The 15,194-nt window shown below is 37.3% G+C and overlaps 1 protein-coding gene across 5 annotated transcripts in view; it reads right to left on the bottom strand.

Annotated features, from left to right (window-relative positions):
* Positions 1 to 15,194, bottom strand: part of KAT6B (lysine acetyltransferase 6B) — a 187,155-nt gene that overhangs the window by 65,458 nt on the left and 106,503 nt on the right. For all 5 annotated transcript variants that reach the window (XM_055325175.1, XM_055325179.1, XM_055325177.1 and 2 more), the window contains exon 4: positions 4,726 to 4,834. In XM_055325175.1, coding sequence (XP_055181150.1) covers positions 4,726 to 4,834 — 109 coding nt within the window. The remainder of the gene's footprint in view (positions 1 to 4,725; positions 4,835 to 15,194) is intronic.

The raw sequence follows: 15,194 nt of genomic DNA on the forward strand, positions 1-15,194 counted from the left end.
AGACCAAACAGAGCTGAGGACTAGCTGGTGTGACCTGAAAGATGTACACTAGAGTCTGATACAGACAGAAAACTGACCTCTAGATTTTGCTGCCACCCTGCATGATGTCAGTGCAACAAAAGGCCAGGCACCAGGTTTCTGCTTCCTGCTTCTCCGCTTGTGGGCTCGAGGAAGCTGGGGCTCACCGATCCTGCCATCTCCCACCTCTGTACTCCTCCTCTCTGGGTTCCATCCTTATGTTTCTCTCTGGTCATGGGTCTCCTTCCCAACCTAACCATTCAATCTGTGTCTACTCAATGTGATCCTGGACAACCAGCCAACAAATCTCTGAGGACTTTTGTCCAGTGACCTTAAGCCACTAGGCCATGTTTTAACTAGGCTTATTCATCAGCATACCGCACCTCACAGCTGATCAGAAAGCAGAGTTTTGTCCAAGGCTGACTACACACATAAAGACAAACCCAGAAGAGACTTCAGGTGTCTTGAGGGCAGACGGAGATTTGGCGCCACAGATCCTGTGCCCTTTGCTGTACACAAGGTGTTTTTTTCTTACCTTTCCAGCTGCATCACAGCAGCCTCTCTCTTGCTGCCGGTTTCAATGAGCTTCCACTTAGAATGATGCTGTAATTTTGAACTGTACACTTATCTTAGATTTGCTAATTTGAAAACACACATGCACACAACTCATCTGTAAGTAAGATTTAACCACCCAGCAATCTGAGCAGCAGACACAAATTTCATTTGGTATAATATCTAATACTTATGTGAAGCTAATTAAAGATAATTTGGTCTTAATGAGGCAAAGAGAATATAACAGTGTTAATTTCAAAGTAGGCTGATCCATGAAAGTCAAGTAAAATCACTTCCTAGGCCCAACATTCCCAAAGACCTAAATATGACTATCTGATGATTCCCACAGTCGTTATTAGTGGTTAGAATGAATAATCCTTCACGTCTGTTTTATAGTTCCTGATAATCCTCATATCACTGGATGCTCATGACTACCCTACGGATGCAGGGATGTGGATATAGCATCTGCATTCACATTTTATAGATATGAAAACTGCAGTTACACAGCCAGTAAGCAGAAGCCTGGAAAACCGTATTTGAGGCTGTGCACTCCGCACCTCACCTCATATTTTTACTACCTGCAAACTTGAATTATTTTTTCAAAGGAACTTTCAGCAGGAAAAACATAGTTAAAAGAAAATACTGCCCATTTGTAGCACTGAGCCACCTTAAAAATAGAGACATTTCTAATTGGCTTACTTTATGATGTAAGGAGAAGGAAACATTTATTACTCACATCTATGAAATCTAAGCAGAGTCTAAGTGTGACATCATACAAATGGTACTTCAGACACAGGCGACTACAAACCAACAGGCACATATGGGAAACACATTTAAGAATGATCCTCCTTGTGGGTTGCCATCTCTATTTCCTTTTTCTGGTTTTATACGGCTACGGGTATTTTTTTCACATAAACATTTTATATTAGGGAGTCCTTTGATCATTACAAAGCATTTCAATTCAATCTTAGAACCAATGGACTCTTCTGAGTGTGAGATAGTGGCCATTTCCATAGGGCAACTAGGGGTACGACCCATTCTGTAATTCTCACTATAGAAACTGGACTGGACCATGCCATTGGGCTTCCACCATTATCAGAAGGTACTATTGAGCCATGCCACCTTATTTTATTACCTTTGCTCAATAATCATCAAGTGTCACAATGGAACATCATAACTACAAGAATTCCCTCCCAAGCTCTCCAAAGAACAACTATATTTTACTTTCATTCTTCTATTTAAAGAGTAGTACAAAGCAAGGTCTACTCCTCTGATCTACCAGATGAACTGAATGTCTACAATGCATCTTCCTGAGATAGGAACAATGGTTTTTTTCTTGACTAAAGTAGCTAAATCCAGATTGGCACTGTATATTCAAGAGAGTATTAAATGAACCTCGACACTGAGCCAGATCCCAAGGTGGAGTCCAGAGAAGTTCTCTTAGCCATCCTCTACCCTAAACAAAGGGACATGATGCCCTCAGGGATTGAATTTCTGTCATGACCCATACCTTGACTCCAAAGCCTCAGCATTTTTCGACCTAAAGGAGGGAGGAGAGGGGGGACTGGCTCACAAAATGACTCTAGCTATATAAGCCTTCCAACACAGTATCATTAGTGCATTCTTCTCTATTTGTTAAAAGAGAAAACATAACATTATACCTACATACCCTGGTAAAGTAAGAAACTTTAGGGAAAAAAAATTTCGGTGACCTCAAAGTATAAAGGAGATCAAACCTCTCCTTTGGCAGGTTTTCAATTTGGGAAAGACGAAGGGAGATTGATTACATCAGAAAATCTAAGATCTACCTGTTTAGAATTACACCTTTATATCTTGTGAAGGAGGCCTTGGAGTTATGATCTAGTAGATAATGATCTCAAATTCCTTATCAACTCAAGTAAGTGTATCAGCAGAGGTAAGGAAATATATGAAGGGAACTTTTCTTCCCACATTTAAGAGCATTGTTAATCTGTCTGGGAGCCCAGACACATAGATACAAACAAACAAACAAACAAACAAACAAATAAATAAATAAATAAATAAATAAATAAATAAGGCAGTGAAGGTAGTTTCTAAAGTATTACCTTAAAAATCACAAAGGGTAAACCCTAGACAAGTGAACACAGCTAAACTGATCAGGCAGTTAAACAAAAGAATAATTCATTCAGAGTGAGCCTCGTGAGAAAACCCAAAAGATAACTCCAGAGTCAGAACTGATGAGTGAGAGGCTAGCACACCAGGATGAAACAGAGAGATTGTAGGGTTGAAATTTATTAAACTGAACATACAGATAATGTTTCCATGCCCTTTTGTCACTATCCATGATACCATGGGCAGGTAGAAAATTTTAATGAATCTGTAAAGCCCATCAAAAAGAGTGTCAGAATCCATTTCTCAGGCAGAGTTTGAAATGTCTTATTTCCAAGGCTCTCCTCTCCTAGCTGGGTCCTGAAAGCTGCAGAACCACACAGAGCTCATCCAGTTAAACCTTTTTAAGAGGAGGAAGAATCATTACATAACACTGGCATTCCTCAGTATGAAACATTTCCTCTAGCCAACCATCAAGTGGCTGTCAAAAATGATGATAAGCTTTGGAATTGCTTGCGGCAATCAAGGACAATATCCAACATGCCAAATAATGACAATGGCTGACGTTTATAGCACACTTGCCATAGTGTTATAGACCCTGTCCTAGGCTATTACGTCCACAAAATCCAAGAGGTAGGTGCTACCAGCATCTAATTTTCTAGTGAGGAAATCAAGGCACAAAATAGTTAAGTAATTAACTCCAGGCAAAAGAACTGGGCTATGGCTGGCTCTTGAGTTTTTCTTAACCACTACACTATACTGACTTCCTGAATGATAGTATGCTATATGGTATTTTGCAGGTTTGTTTTTGTTTTTAAAGATACCCAAAATTAAAGAAATATTTGGTTGTGAATGTTAAAATAACACTGGGGAAAAGTTTCAGTAGGCTGAGAGAAGAAAATGTAAAGATTAACACAAAGAGATTACATTTTAAAAATTCAATTAACTACTATTCAATCTGTTGAGGGTGTATATGTGTGTGTGTGTGTGTATGTGTGTGTGTATATATACACATATGTATAACTACATATTAAACTATATATAGGGTGGCCAGGGTGGCTCAGTCAGTTAAGGATTCAACTCTTGGTTTTGGCTCAGGTCTCAGAATCCTGTGATCATGCCCCAAATCAGGCTCCCCATTCAGCAGCAAGTTTGCTCATCTACCTCTCCCTCTGCCCCTCCCCCTGCTCATGTTCTCTATCTCTCTCTTAAATAAAGAAAAAAATTTTATATAAGTATAACATACATATATATAACCTAGGCAACTATAGCACATGATCAGCTAAAAGGAAGACTGGCTTGGTAAGACAAAGTCTTTCCATGTAAGCACAATTTGACTTTTATTTTCCATTTTATTTTTATTTTCCATTTTAAAGGCTGGTCTTAAAATCTTAGATTGAGAAAAAGGCAGGGGTATCAGTACCTTGACAGTATTTTGAATAATATTGCAATTTGCCAACGGTCAGTCCCGTGTCCCCACCTACCCATTCCTTGATTTCAACATCACTTTCTATTTGACGACTCTTTTCCTATCTTATTGTAGGCGGTTTGAATTTTTTTCATGCCTGATGATTTCTTGATTCTGTCATTGCAGTTCTCCAGGACACTGCCCCTTTCATTTAGTCACACAGAGCTGGGTTGTAATACTAGATTTCACCAGTAGGCGTCATGACCTGAAACACTACATCTTCCAACTCCAGTGTCTCATAAACAGACCAAGGGTTATAGAAAACAAGTGTTCTAGTTGTATTCAGCTTAAAAACTTAGAATTCATTATACTGAATTTACCTGCAATATAAAACACTCCCTAGTGAATTACTAATGCTGGTATGAAATCAAAGCTTAATTATAAATATTAATATATAGTGTTATACAAACATATATAATATCTTTGTCACTGCTAATATACTTACCTTTCTTCCCTCTACCTGCACTTACTTTTAAAATTTACAACCTATGCTATAACCAGATAATTGCTTTAAAAAACAAATGCAAGTGTGATAGAAATATAAATAACATAGCTATAGAAGAGGCACTGTACAGACATACAAAACAATACCAACTTACCGCTACTGCCACAATCTGCACAAGAGAGGAGTTCTTCTGGTTTCTTTTCACGATTTGATTCCTTAGTCCCCAAACAGAAGCTACATATCGGAATGGGATCAGCACGGGGCTATGATAAAATTAAAATGGAAAAATACTGTCAGTTTTCCATTTCAAAATTAAAAAACATTACAGTCAAAGGCAAAAACACTGCTGAATAAGGTATTCCAATCAACATTTTCTAAGAAAAAAAGTCTCCTTAATTATCTGATGCTAAACTATTACCTAAATAATGCATTTAAGGATAATATGTAAGATACAGAAGTAATTTTTATTAAACCAATGAAATCTAAGGCCTTTATATATTATATAACCTTGCTAAAATGAACATTATTATTAAAGATTCTTTCGGGGGTGCCTAACTTAGCTGGCTCAGTCAGTAGAGCATGCGACTTGATCTCAGGGTCATGAGTTCGAGCCTCGTGTTGGGCGTAGATATTACTTTAAAAAAAAACATAAAAAGGGGAAATGAAATTATGGGAAATCGCAATCATTCCCATAATTTATAGGCCTATAATACATTGATTCATCTATTCAGCATTATAGTTTATGAATATCACCTAGTTGTCATTTCAGATTGTTCAAGTAAACTTTATCAAATTGGGGCACCTGGGTGGCTCAGTCAGTTAAGCATCTGCCTTCTGCTCAGGTTTTAATCCTGGGCTGCTGTGATGGAGCTCTGTGTTGGGCTCCCTGTTCAGCCAGGAGTGGGCTTCTCCCTCTGCCCCTCCCCCTGCTCATGTACTCTCTCTCTCTCTTTCTCTCAAATAAATAAATATTTTTAAAAAACAAAACTTCATCAAATGTTTTAGTGCAGGTTACTATTTTTCATCTATTAAATTTTTGACGTAAAATATCGGTAAGTTTTCAGGTGATATAATAACAGAGCTGGAACTGAATAAGAGCTTTAAAATTCTGTAGGGTCACCTAGGAGGCTCAAAAGATCATTAACAAGGACTTTCTGGCACCAAGGTCTTTAAACGTAAACCACAACATGACACACAAAGGAGATAAACTCTCAATCTCTGAAATTCCCACTTTAATAAAAAGAACAACAAAACATTTGTCTAACCCCCAGTACTCTAGCTCTCACTGAGGAAGTTGCTTTTAACAATGTATTATGTCTGCATACATCTCAGTGTCTCCATTGTTATTTATGGCTACCAGCGATGCTAATATTCCATTCATATGAATAGTTGTGCCTACAGATCTGGTCACATTTATTCTGAACAGCCAAAACTGTATGAAAATTAAAATTTTATTGCATATTCTAAGCCTTCACACATGTTGTCTCTAGCCATCTGAATGTAACTAGAACGTATTTATATTTGAATATCATGAATCAAAAATTCAAGGCAAGAAAAGTTAGCATAATCATACATGTTTTTTTAATGTAAATTAAAAACAAGACTTTGCAAGGTCTAACTTTTAAAATACACATCAGCATAGAATAAACCTCTCATTTTTTCAGCTACTCAATCCCAAATGCCTAATTAATACATCGCCTGATACACAGTAGGCACTCAAAATATATGTTAACTGAATAAATGGAAGAAACATATGCTAGTTGAAAGAAGAAACCCTCATCTCTAAGATAGTATTTCAAATGGTTATAATGATTCCAACAAATGTCTTGGTTCACTGTGAAAACATGTCATCAGAAACCAGAATTCATCTTATGACTGAGGATTTGCAAAATTGTTCAATATGATTGTTAATTTCATCTTACAATATGAGTGTTCATTATCTTGCCCTTATTTTCAGTTTAATTTGTTCTTTTAATATGCACAGGCTTTACTTTCTGAAGTAGCTATGCAAATGTGTTTTTGTAGCCCCACTTAAAAAGCAGAGTATAAAACACTTTGTACTAGAAAAACCCAAAAAGACAAGCTACAACAAATTGGTCACTGACTCTAGCCACAATTTTTTAAATGCCAGATAATCAGCACTGCATAATTATGGATCCATAGTTATTACTTGCAACTGCTCAACTGTAGTACCTTGGGAACACTTTTGTTCCTTTAAATAGCAATTAAAAGAACAATCTGGTTTTAAAGTGACAACATTCCCCTGATAGATTCTAGCTAAAACCCAGTCTTTGTACTAATGGGATTCCTGCTTTCATTTGATATAACAATGCTCAAGCCATTGCTGCCACCCTTGTGGTGATAAATAATTTACAAAATGTCACATATCATTCATGCAATGAAACAAATCCAAATCCGCAATCCCATTTTTCTTTCCCCAATGAATTTTTAGCTGTAAGAAAGACATGGCCATCAGCCAGCACTCGTGCTCATTTTTCGTTTTTAACTAAAGGTAACACAAAGGACAAAGGTTGCTAGTAGTTCATGGCCAGAAAGACTGATGTCCCACACTCTGCCCAATAATAGAAAGCATAGATGCTATCACTTCATGCTACATTCAAGTGAACCCCACCACCACGCTGATGTATGCTCACAACCATTTATTTTAAGGATAACTATCTCACAATACTCTATAAAACCACTGCATTATACAGAAATGTCTGCCCTGCTGAATTATTGATAATTCAAAGCACTTTTTGCTAACCTCAGTACAGCCGAGTCTAATTAACTTTAAAAAATTGTCACTTGTAAGAAATGGAACTTTTACAGTAATGCATGTAAATGGGTCACAAAATTATTATGATTCACTACTCTCAATCAGACTTCATATAAACTGTTTCAAAAAATAATCCCTGGTAATAGATTAAAATGGATTGTAGTCAGAAAGAGGTCCAAATAAAAAAAAAATAAAAAAGAGGTCCAAATAAATGGCAATTCGATTCTACACAAGTCCACCACAGACAAATCATATTTAAGAGGGCTGAAAATGAAACAAAACATGTCCTAATTCTTAAATCACTTTCTTTGAAATTTCACAAAGGCACCTAACCTGTTGATCACATTTTCTTATCAACATGATTAAATATTTCAAACTAATCTCAAGAATTAACACCTATGATGGATAGGTTTAAACTCTGCAACCTGCTCAGGAAGCAACTCCTCTTCATCTCCCATGCGATGGTCCCAGTGTAGCTGCTAAGTTAGAGGCCACATTACACTATCTCATTTAATCACCCTAACAATCCTGCCAGGAATGTTTATTATTATGTCCATTTTCTAATGTTGTACAAGTTCAACTGTGGAACTGGGATTCAAACACAGGTCTGTCTTCACTAAAGCCCATTTCTCACCTTCAGTACTTACTATCCTGCCCCCTACTTCTCTCCTCTCAGAAAAACAAATATTTAAAATTATCTTTCCATCAGTGGGAATAATGCTTTATTAATGTGCTCATAATCTTCTCCATTCAATTTCTCCCAAGACCAATGGCATCTTTCTAAAACTATTTAAAAAGCAAACACTAATATCCTATAGATTATTTATTAATTACAACAGCAAAAAAAGGCACCTTAACAATGGAGACACCTCCTTAACGAAATGATCAAACCTATCACCAGTACATGACAAATTGACATTATGTGTCTCCCAAGTGTGGCATTAAAGGACTCAGCACAGCTTATGCAGTATTCTTGCTGGAATTATTTACCTCAAATCTAACCATAAGGAACAAATCAGGCAAATCCAAATTTAGGGACATTCTGAAAAACAACTGGTCTGGACTCTTCGAAAAATGTCAATGTCACCTAAGACTCAATAAAGGGCAGAACCAATTTAGGCAACTAAAGTGCCCTGAAAACTAAATACAAATATGGATTCTGGATTATTTAAAAATTACTCTGGGGCACCTGGTTGGTGCAGTTGGTTAAGCATCAAACTTTGGGTCTCAGGGTCCTGAGATCAAGCCATGTACCCGGCTTGGCTCTCAGTGCAGAGTCTGCCTTTCTCCCCACACTCTCTTGCACCCTCTAGAATAAATCAAAACATCTTTAAAAATATTTACCCACATCTATTAAGGACATTATTTGGATAATTAGGGAAATACTAAATAGTAGACAATATATAATAAACTGGATAGAACAAATTTCTTTGGTCAACACTGAAGTTGTATTTATATGAGATTGTCCTCATTCTTGGCAATTATGTGCTGAAATATTTTGGAGTAAAGTGTCAAGATGTCTATAACTTAAGTGTATATACAATTTTCCAAGCAAAACACTGGGGATGGGGAAAGGAAATAAAATAGTACCCCTCTCCACTCTTAAAAAAAGATCTACAAAGGATTGTATTATTATATAATTGGGTTACAAGCATTTATAAAATAAAGTATCTCAATCCAATTAGTGATTCATGGGCAATACAGAGGACAGAGGATGTGTCAATCCATATTGTAGGATACCAACACTCTCGAGGACAAATGACCCAGTTTTCTTCAACAAATAAATTAAAAGGGAGACAGAGTGAGCAAGCAAGGAAGAGAGAACAACAGATACAGGATAAGAGCCAATAGATTAAGAGAGATTTAAAAGGCTAATGTGCTGATCACAGTGTATGGCCTTATCCTGATAAGGATTCAAATAAAGTATAAAATAAAACAAAATAGAATACCCACTAAAGGAACTGGGGCTAGTCAGCCTTAAAAAGACTATTGGAAAGGAACAAGCTGGATGTCTTCATCCAAGGGAAAGGGTTAGATTTGTTCTTCATGGCTCCAGAGTACAAAACTTGAACAGGGGGCAGCCTCGGTGGCGCAGCGGTTTAGTACCGCCTGCAGCCCAGGGTATGATCCTGGAGACCCGGGATCGAGTCCCACTTCGAGCTCCCTGCATGGAGCCTGCTTCTGCCTCTGCCTGTCTCTGCCTCTCTCTCTCTCTCTCTCTCTGTCTCTCATGAATAAATAAATAATTAAAAATTAAAAACAAAAAACAAAACTTGAACAGGGCTTACTCTAGAGGAATTAAACTTTCCAACAGAAAGGTCCAGAAATTGAACGAATTGTTTTTCCCTGCTTCCTTTATTTTCTTTTTAAAATTGTGGTAAAATATACATAATGCAAAATCTACCATCTTAACTATCTTGAAGCATATAGTTAAGTGGCATTATGTATTTGTTGTACAACCAATATCACCATCCATCTCCAGAACTATTTCATCTTCCCAAACTAAAACTCTGTCCCCCTTCTACTTTCTGCATCCATGAATTAGACTATTTATTCTAGGTACCTCATATAAGTGGAATCATACAGTCTTCATGGAATAGATCATGGAGAGGCTAGATCAGGATGGTGAGGATGCCACAGAAGACAAAGCAACCTCACACAAGCTGGGGATCAGGGACCCTTCAACAGTCCTTTCCAGGTCACATATTTTAATGATTCCATTGCTGGATAGTCTCTGAGGCTCTTCCCAACTCTGCTTTAATTTTTTATTGAATTCTATTATACTTAAGACATTTTAAAAGTCCGCAGGACTCTCAACCTCGAAATTAAATAACCTTTTCTGAGAAAAACATCCCTTTAATTCCAAGACAATTCACTTTCAGAAGGTTTATATTTGTTCATGGTTACTTTTGTTTCTGCCGAGAAGGAAACATGTTTGTTAACTTGTCAGTCTAAGCAAATGGAGAAAAAGAACGTTCATGCTAGATTGGAGCCAGCTGCACATCCTCTTTGACGATCACAAAAAGAGGTTTTGTCTCCATGATCTCTACTCAGCATAATCAGGGATACAACATAGCCCTCTCGTCCCATCATCCCCTATGGATTCATCTCCTTGAGTCATCTAGAACTTTCCTGAATCTACTTAAAAGACATACCATGTTAGTAGTTCCTAGTGTTAAAAGAAACTCAGCATTTTTCATTCATATATTCATACCTGTATCATTGTATGACCTGGATTTCAATATTGATCTCTAAGCCACAGGTTTCCTCAACCATAAAAGGGCACAATAGTGTCCATGTTGTCTACTCAGGGGTTCCTAAGGCTCAAATAAATGTGAGTGTGTGAAAGTACTTTGTACACTATAAAACTCTAATCAAATATTATGATTATTGCAAAATGCACTTTGGCTATAAAAATAAAAAGAACAAACAACTTCAAGTCCTTAACAAACATCGGCACAAATGAATTGTTGTGGAGTTTAGAATTATTCTATAATAGACTCTGACTCTGAGTCCCCATGATAAATATTAATCTTAGAGGTTTTTTTTTTTAACGAATTAATCACGGAATAAAAGAACAGGATAGAAAATGTCTAAATGTCTTGATTGAGAGCCAAGAGGCTTGATTTAATAAAAGGAAAGGTCAAAGAAATGGATACCAAAGGAGGAAAAGCACAAATATAAAATTGTAAATGAATAATACCACAAAAATAAACAAAGATGAATATAAATCCTTTATACCCAAGTATCAAACAGTTGATCTTCAGAGAGCGTTTTCTACACTTTAGCTCAGACAACTTAATTTGGTAACTCCAAAGTGAGTTGTATAAAAGGGTTTTAAGGCTTGTCCGAATGCATCTCTTTAAATTGCACCCTTTTATCATCTTGTACCGCAATCTGAAGTTTAAGTAATGCTTTGCTGTTTACCAGAATGCTCTTGTCAAGTGTCTTACAAGTGACAAACACAAAGCCTGTGAGACAGGATTGTGGCTTTTTCTGTCTCCATTTTACAGGGTAAGTTAAGTGCCTCCCTAAGGTCACACAGCTATCAAGAACAGAGGGACCCAGTCTGCTGACTGCAAGCCCTTTGCTCTTGCGCTTTTCCATGGCTGGTCCCTCATTTCCTTTGGAGCTTGATTCAGATATCACCTTATCAGAGAGGCTTATCCCCGACCATTCTCTCTGAAATTGCATTCCACCAGCACCACTCTGGATCCCCCAGGCCTTGCTTTATTTTTCTGCATCGCATTCATCACTGCCTGACATATTCTGTATCGTTTGTCTATTTTGTTTCAGTTACTCAACTATCAAAGCTCCATTCTGAGGGCAGAGACTTTGTTCACTGCTGCAGCTCTAGCTTCAAAGCACATATGTTGAATAAATGAACAAACTGCTTTGAGGTGAGGAAGCGGTTCCTCTGGTTCAACAGGTCCTAGAGACGATTGTTCTTTAACACATATCCTAATAACCATAATATGACGTGGAAAGCAACCATCAATGCCAAGGTGACTTCCGTGGCTGTCCAATCTAAAGGCTTTTTTCTTACTCTGACCACTTATAATGAATGACCATTTGGGTATAATTGTACTTTTCTAAGTATAACCCGACAAGATAAAACCAACATTTAAATATCAGCTGGGAGGAAATCATCTCACGTGATAGTCACTATAAGTTGTATGTAAAATAGATCCGGGGATGTGCCCAGTTGCTAGTAACCTGTCAGCTTCCTTACCTCTTTATTCTCTCTCAAGAAAAAAATCATGTTTAAAAAAAAAAAAAGTAGTGATAGTCAAGGAAGATGAATACCACTGAGGGAGAATAACAAAATTATAATAAGAAGACAATCAATCTATTAAAAATAGTTTACAAATTTTGGTGGTTTATTATCACTAGTGAATTATTTCCCACAAACTTCACTACTGATTACACAGGTACAAGGGAGGTTAAAAAATGTTTTGTTTTTAGGGTAACTTTTTGACACTTCTCTAATAAAGAACTGACTTTGTTTCTTACCACTTAACCCACTTATTCACTGATCAAGCCCACTCCTAATTAGGATATAGATCACACACACTCAGCATTTCCCTTTACGGCAATCTGCTGTAAGATGTAGTCTTTGAAAATACACTAACTCTAAAAGTAGAAACTCTCGTGATGATCTAAATTGTCCTGGCTTTGAGGAGCATTATCTTGTTCCTGTCGGCATGTGCTGTAACTGTGGTCAGTATAGCTATGTCTCTGCAGGAAGGTTTGGTGACTGGCTCACCTCGTAGCTGTGGTGGGGCCACTTCAGATCCTTCAGGGGCACAGGAGAACCTTGTTTGTGACATGTCTGTTGCCATTTTCTCTGCACTCACAGATCCAAATTTGTTTTATTATAAGGCTATTTATTCGTGCAACTCTATTATGAATTTTGACCTGAACAGATGCCTAAATAATTTCTTCCAGAAGATAATTGGAGATACACTTATTATAAGACTTCTCACAGGCAACAATTTGACCATAATTTTACACTCGCCACATAGATTTTTGTTATATCACCTTCCCTGCTCATTATACTTCTCTGTGGGTAATTGGTTCTGTGAGGGAGCACCACATTATCCCCACTGGCTTTGGATTGAGTTTCTGCATTACTCTGGGCAAAAGGATTTATTATTGCTAATGTATGGAGATCTTAAATGTGACTGCTATATTTTACCTCCTTGTCACAGTGAAGAGGGTTCTCTGTATTTTAAGAGTGGCAAGTAAATTAAATCTAATAAAATAAAAATATTTAAAAGCATCCCTATACATATTTATAAATATGTCACTGCTTTTTTCATTTAAAGAATCACTTCGAAACAAAAACAATATCAATGAGCAATACTGGGAAATGCCTGCAGTCGGAGATTGATTTAGAAGCGGAAAAATAGTAAAACCTTGGCCTCAACGAAATAAGAAAGGGAGAAAAGGGAAGACTTTCTAAGAACATCAGCCCCAACAGTTATCAATTGTGTGGAGCTAATTGAAATGCTTACACTGTATCTGTACTCTAGAACTTGTTCTAATTAGGCAGGTGGGCCATTTATAAGAGTGCTGATTAAGGAAAGGGATTCTATTGAAAGGAAAGAAATCTAATCTGGCATACTGCATTTAACAATAGCATCTCATTTTTGGGGGGTGTTATTTATTTGTTTTGGTTTTTGGAGATAAAACCTACAAATTTGCAGAGGGTGGGGAAGCCAATGGAACAATTGCCTTCCCCAGCATCTTTAATTTCTTATCTGGACAGGGACTTGGCTTTTAAGATTTCATCTGAACGTCTCTCCTCCACCCCTACCATTAGAAACTGCAGATACTGCATTTATCTTCTTAAGAGGGATCAAAGTCTGATTCAACACAGCTGGAAATTCAACACATGGTTACAGGAAGTCTGCTTAGGATTTACAAACTATTCTCTTTGGCAAGCATGTCACAATATTAGCAATATAATATAAACTCTACTCTAGGTTTTGAAAAATGGAATTTTAAAATCAATTCATATTCAAGTGTCACAAATCTTTAATGTTTCTTTTTTTAAACTTTATTATTTTTTAAAAGCAGTTTTAGATTTACAGGAAAATTGAGAGGAAGGTACAAAAATTTCCCCTATCTCCCTGCCCTCACAGGCATAGTCTCCCCCATTTATCAACATACCCCCACCAGAGAGGTACCTTTGTTATAAGTGAAGAACCTATAATGACACATCAAATCACCCACGCCCATTGACTATATCAGGGTTCTCTCTTGGCATTATACATTCTGTGGGTTTGGAAAAATTTATGATGACATGTATCTACCAACATGGTATCATACAGAGTATTTTCACTGCCCTAAAATATCCGCCTATTTGGTCTCTCCCTGCCCTCTAATTCCTGGCAATCACCGATCTTTTCTACTATATCCATAGTTTTACCTTTTCCAGAATGTTATATAGCTGGAATAATAAAACCGGCTTTCTCAGGTGCCCTAAGGCATCCATTTTAATCTAGATGTGGTGCCAACTACCCCACATAGGCACAAAGTGAATTACAGCCATTCTCATTACCAATTCCACCAAGAGAAACCTGTGTTAACTGCTCAGAGACACAGGCTTTGAATTTGTTGTAATTAGATTCAAACAGGGAAGCAAAATGACAAGAAGAGACACAGGTAGATAGATATTAACAAACTAGAAAAGTCACATGTTAGTTTCTCAATGTTATCATCACCATCAGCACCACCCCTGACAATGTTCTGCATTCACAGAGACTTATGCCACTTAAGATGGTATGTACTGTTCAATAAGTTACTAATGTTTACTCAGCACCCAACTATGCCAAAGAGACTATAATTGGTACTCCAAGTGCTTGTTATCACAGAACCAACAGAAGTAGTGTAATTCCATTACCACACTTAATTCTCAATTGCCCTGTGGGCACATAAACCATCTGGTGTACAGAATTTCCACGCCCTTGACTTTTCTGCTTTTGTTTTCCTCACTTTCAGACTACCTCTGACCCTTTCAACTGTAGTAGTCATAAGCGGTAGGAAAAGAGAATTGTTTGGATAATTACTATCTGAACGTCAAGAGCTCTGATCTTGTTTTTTTTGGACTCTTCCCTAACCTCTTTGTGATAGAGGGTCTATATCTAATGTCTTAGGCCAAGCACCACACGAGCATTTAAATGAACGTTATTGGTGACTCTCTGCTCTTTGGTGCTCCAGCATCCCTGCAGGCTGTGTGGGAATTGCACAAAACATAAACCTCTCCCCCTAACAATGCAAGCTACAGCAAGGCCAGGAAGAAACACCAGATGTCACAGGCTTTCCCTCCAGGGGCAAAGATT

The sequence above is a fragment of the Nyctereutes procyonoides genome, unplaced genomic scaffold (genome assembly GCF_905146905.1).
Source record: "Nyctereutes procyonoides isolate TBG_1078 unplaced genomic scaffold, NYPRO_anot_genome, whole genome shotgun sequence".
Classification (NCBI taxonomy): domain Eukaryota; kingdom Metazoa; phylum Chordata; class Mammalia; order Carnivora; family Canidae; genus Nyctereutes; species Nyctereutes procyonoides.